Source organism: Miscanthus floridulus, chromosome 10, assembly GCF_019320115.1.
Source record: "Miscanthus floridulus cultivar M001 chromosome 10, ASM1932011v1, whole genome shotgun sequence".
Taxonomy (NCBI): Eukaryota; Viridiplantae; Streptophyta; class Magnoliopsida; order Poales; family Poaceae; genus Miscanthus; species Miscanthus floridulus.
The window spans coordinates 80,903,829-80,908,691 of record NC_089589.1 but is presented as its reverse complement, the minus strand read 5'-3'; the positions used below and the strand labels follow the sequence as shown (position 1 = coordinate 80,908,691).

The 4,863-nt window shown below is 51.0% G+C and overlaps 1 protein-coding gene across 1 annotated transcript; it reads right to left on the bottom strand.

The window, feature by feature from the left end:
• Positions 1 to 333: 333 nt before the first annotated feature.
• LOC136484958 (acetylserotonin O-methyltransferase 3-like) lies at positions 334 to 1,692 on the bottom strand. The gene is made up of 2 exons (XM_066481916.1): positions 846 to 1,692; positions 334 to 652 (listed from the first exon to the last, which is right to left on the bottom strand). The coding sequence occupies exons 1-2, from the start codon at positions 1,686 to 1,688 to the stop codon at positions 350 to 352; spliced, it is 1,146 nt and encodes a 381-aa protein (XP_066338013.1). The 5' UTR covers positions 1,689 to 1,692; the 3' UTR covers positions 334 to 349.
• Between the last annotated feature and the right edge of the window lie 3,171 nt (positions 1,693 to 4,863).

Sequence of the window (4,863 nt, the reverse complement as noted above, 5' to 3'; positions counted from 1 at the left end):
GTGGAACCTTAGAAACATATTTTTGTTCATCGAATTTCATATTTACCATTTTTTTCATCAATTATGGGTGTTTTTCATGTTTTCTTTATAAAAATACTATATGTCATAGCGTAGCGCCGCTATAGCACTGCTATAGCCTCGTAGCTGTTGAAAAAAAGTTGTCGCCATTTTCAATAGCCCACTATTTAAAACTATGGTTTAGCATTTAAAATAAAAAGTTACCATATGGAAAGTACTTCATTATTATTAGGTCTCTGGCTCTGGATAGCTAGCCTACTAATCATGTTGCAACATCTAAAGGATACATTATTCAGAGCACACAACATGGAAATAGCGATGGCAATGCCGTTCACGGATAAACCTCTATAACCGAGTGAATTCCTACTGATGAAACAACTTTGTAGGCACTGAATCCAGCTTCCAGGATGATCTTTTCCCACCCACGCTCGTCTCGTTCGACCCCGTCAATGTGCATCATGTGGACATCGTACAAGGCCTGTGTCTCCTTGTTGGATGCAGATGCAGGACCAGCTCCCATCACAGCGTCAATGATTATCACCTTTCCTCCAGCCCCTCCTCCTGCAGGGATAGCTTCCTTGCACTTTCGCAGCACCTTGACGCAGTTATGGTCACCCCAGCAATGTAAAACCCACTGCAACATATATACATATATACTGATACAGATATACACTCAAATTCTTCTATTGCTCACTGGTCACTATTGAATCAAATACTATATATATGTACTACTGATGTAAGTATGAAATATGTACAAGTACTCAACAAGTATCTGCAAATTAGCATCTTGAAGAAGTCCCATCGTACAAGAAATAAATAAAGAGTACCTTGAGTAAGACCGCATCAGCTTTTGGAATGAAGTCGAACATGTCACCGGCGATGAACTCCACCGCCGTGCCACCATCAGCGCGCGCCTGGCTGACAACGTGAGGGAGGTCAAGGACGCTGCACTTGACGTGAGGGAAGGCCGCCGCGATGGCCACCGACGCCGCGCCATGCCCGCCGCCGACATCGACCAAAGAGCTCAGCCCGCCGAAGATGTCGCGACCAGCATCCTCCCTGAGGATGATCTCCATGGTGATCTGGCTGGCCGCGACCATGGCGCTGTTGTACAGGGCATTGTAGTCCGCGTCCTTCCTCGTCAACTCGTACACGCTGCAGCCATGCACCATCTCGAAGAAAGTCGTCGAGCTGGTGCCGGCGTCGGCGGCCTGCTCGTCCGCCTTCAACCACGCGTGCATGTCGAAGAAGGTGGGGACGGTGAGAGGGTTTACCAGGAAACGAATCAGGGGCGCCATGCTTCCAAGCTTGTTACTGTCGACGAGGAGGCGGGACATCGGTGTCAGCTGGTACTGGTACACCACGGTCGCCTCGCCGCCGTTGCTAGCGGCGGCGCTGGCCGGTGGCGTCGTGGCGGCCTCCGATGAAGCGAAGACACCCGAGGCGGTGAGCAGGTTCATGAGCCTGCGCACGTGAGGCTTCTTGGACGCATGGACCCCGGTGCCGGCGATGATCTCTGACAGCGTTGCACAGCCGCCGTGGAGGTGGATGGCGTTGGGGATTCCTAGATCTACTGCACACTTGAGCGCCATGGACTTCACAAAGCCGAGGCTGTGGTGGAAGAGCTCCAGCTGAGCGCGGCTCAGATCCTCGGAGCTCATTGCATCCATGTTACCAAGCGATGCAGGAGGTTGCAAATGGTTATCGGTACTGCTGGTCTATATATAGAAGTACTCCCAACGTTCAAGTTGCCAGTGTGTTCAACTTTATGGAATCTGTTGCACGCTAATTAATTATGGCCTTTCAAGTTTTTAGCACTAGCTTTACACATGATTTTTTTGGGAAAACACTTTGCACATGAATTTAGGCCACATAGGAATAGAAAATTAGGAATTGACTGATGACCTTGACTCCTCGCTTTCTCTCTACATGCATGCGTCCAGCAGCACGCTGTCACGGACATTGAGAAGAAGCGACTCCGCTAACGGAAGCGTTCATGCCAATCCTATAGCTAGGCTAAGAGCTTCCTTTGATTATCACTTCTAGCATTCATCCATCGTATACTGCTCAGAGTACAATAAACGCAGGGATTGGCATTTGGAGTAAAAGGACACAAAATATGGCATGAGTTTGACCGAACTCCTTCTAAGGTCCGTTTTTTTTTTTTTTGAAATTTTGACCATAATTTATTTTAATATTTTGTTTATTTAAAGATATTCACGCGTGCATAGTTTACTATTAAACATATATATTTTGTAAAAATATATCACCACTACAAAGAGGAGACAAACGAAACAATAACAAAAAAAATAACAAAACATTAAATCCCATAAAAAGCACTAGTACAGCCAAGCTTTAAGAGGCGAGTGAATTAGGTTTTTAGAACCGGCCATAGTGACCGTCTCTATCATTGGGTTACTGTTAATGCAACAACAATAGAGGCAGGCAAACTGCCCATCTCTATAAATGGAGGAAAAACAATAAAAATGATAGCGCAGCACAACTGCCAGCCAGGCATGCTTGTTCAGGCTTGAAGCCCACCATTCTTGCATCTGGGCCATTGCCTCTGGTGCATCTGATGTTGAGGTCATCGCTCGCCTCCTTCTCCGTCTTCGACCGTGCACATCCATCGCCTTGGGATACCAAATCAGAGCAGATCAGTAGGCAATCAACTAGAATGGCCACACATGGAACGGCTAGGGCAGAGGAGTCATGTGGTGAAGCGACCCACACCACTCGGAGCCGAGGCCTGCTTGATGTGCTGCCTCTCTGAATACGACCGGTGCGAGGGTAGGGGACACTGCACAAAGGCTAGCTCGCCACGCCACCATTGTATCCCAGCCAAGAGCGGGCCTTGTCACCATCCGCTAGATCTACTTGACGCAGACGAAGTCTGTCGCCCTGCCATTACTTCCGTCGTGTAGCCAGAGGAAGGGGCAACCACTGGGGGGGGGGGGGGGGGGGGGGGGGGGGGGGGGGGGGGGGGGGGGAGATATTGGTGATGGCCATGTGGGTATGTGTGGTCATAGCGTTAGCAGGTGCAGTGAATCCTGATGGGAGAGCATCGGGATGGGAAAGGATCGGTGGATCAGGATCGAGAGAGAAGAGAGAATGAGGGATCAGAAGAGAGAAGAGAGAAGAGAGAGAGAGAGAGAGGAGGGTATATGAGAGATCAGGGTCTGTTAGGGTTATACTAGTGCGTGGTGGCTTCCATTTAATGGGCAAGACCCATTTAATTTTTGGATTATTTGGATTCATGCCATTATAATTTTCGATGTTTGGAGAAACAACATTACTATTCGCCTATTTTGAAGCATGCCATTACAATTCTTCGTTTCCCACAAAAATGCCACTGAATATGTATGGACACAGCCTAGGCCCAGCTGCAGGTGTATACGAAGACGTATACTTCATCACCCCTATCACTAACACGTGGGCCCCACATGTCATCTTCTTCTTCCTCCTCTCCTCTTGTCTCTCTCCGGCTCTCTCTCTCCATCCCGACGTGGCCACGGCGGGCGCTGCCGAGCATGGCGACGGCGGCCCCCCGGTGGTGCGCCGGTGACCCCCTCCCACTCCGCCTCTTTCCTCCCTCTCTCTGCTCTCGACCTCCTCTCTCTTTGCCTCTCTCTCTCTCTCCCCACGTGGCGGCGCAACCAGGCAAATAGGACGAGGCGGCGGCGCACCGGCCGGCCAGTGGCGCGCGGTCGATGGCCGCCCCCTACCACGACGGCGCACTGGCGCGGCCGCGGCCATAGTCAGCACCCCACGGTGGGCTCGGATCTGGCGGTGGTGATCCCCGGCGTGTGCTGCGCCGCCGCGGCTGGCCCTGATCTAGCGTCTCGATCTCGTGTGCTCCCTCTCCGCTCGCCAGCCCTCCTCGTGCCGCCCTTGCTAGCGCTGCCGTCTCTCTTTCCCCCTCTCCCCATGCGGCGGCGCATCGGCTAGCCCTCCCTCTCCTCTCCCGATGTGGTGGTGCACCAGCCGGCAGTGGCCGTGGCCGCGGCCATCCCCTCCGCTCCCCCGCGCGCCGTGCGCACCTCTCCCTCTCTCCCCTCTCCCGATGTGCCTTAGTGCAGGTGGGTCCCTGCCATTGCGTGGCCGCGCAGGGCAGAAGCATGGCCTCGAGGCCGCTCGTCCTCGTCTTCGAGTTTCATCTTAGTTTAGCCATGTGCCTCTTAGGGCGGAAAGAGGCGAAGGGGGAGGGGGCCACCGGGCGTGCTGCTTGCGGGCTGCCGTTGGGCTGCCGGCGTGCTGCTGCTGCTGCTGCTCGCCGTAGCCATGGCCGCGTCGGGATGGAGAGAGAGAGGAGGAGAGGAGGAAGAAGAAGATGACATGTGGGGCCCACGTGTCAGTGACAGGGGTGATGAAGTATACATCTTCGTATACGCTGCAGCTGGGCCCAGGCTGTGTTCATACGTATTCAGTGGCATTTTTGTGGGAAACGAAGAATTGTAATGGCATGCTTCAAAATAGGCGAATAGTAATGGCGTTTCTCCAAACATCGAAAATTATAATGGCATGAATCCAAATAACCCTTAATTTTTTTGGAGGCAGGCCTCCTAATAAGTGTCAAGAGTGAATGTGTAGAGAGGAAGGAAAGTTATAAATACCACGCACTCTACCACTTGCTGTTACTGTTTCCATGTAGATATTGATCGAATATTCTGACCTATTAGAATTTCTGATTTCTAGGAATGTTAGTTCAAACCAGCACAACTACACAAAGAATAAGTAATGTAATTTGGAATTTCCAACCTTGATTAGAATTTCTGATCTAAAAATAGAAATCGACTCTTGAAAAAACTGATTAGAAATTCATTCGGAATTTCTGACACTGAACTT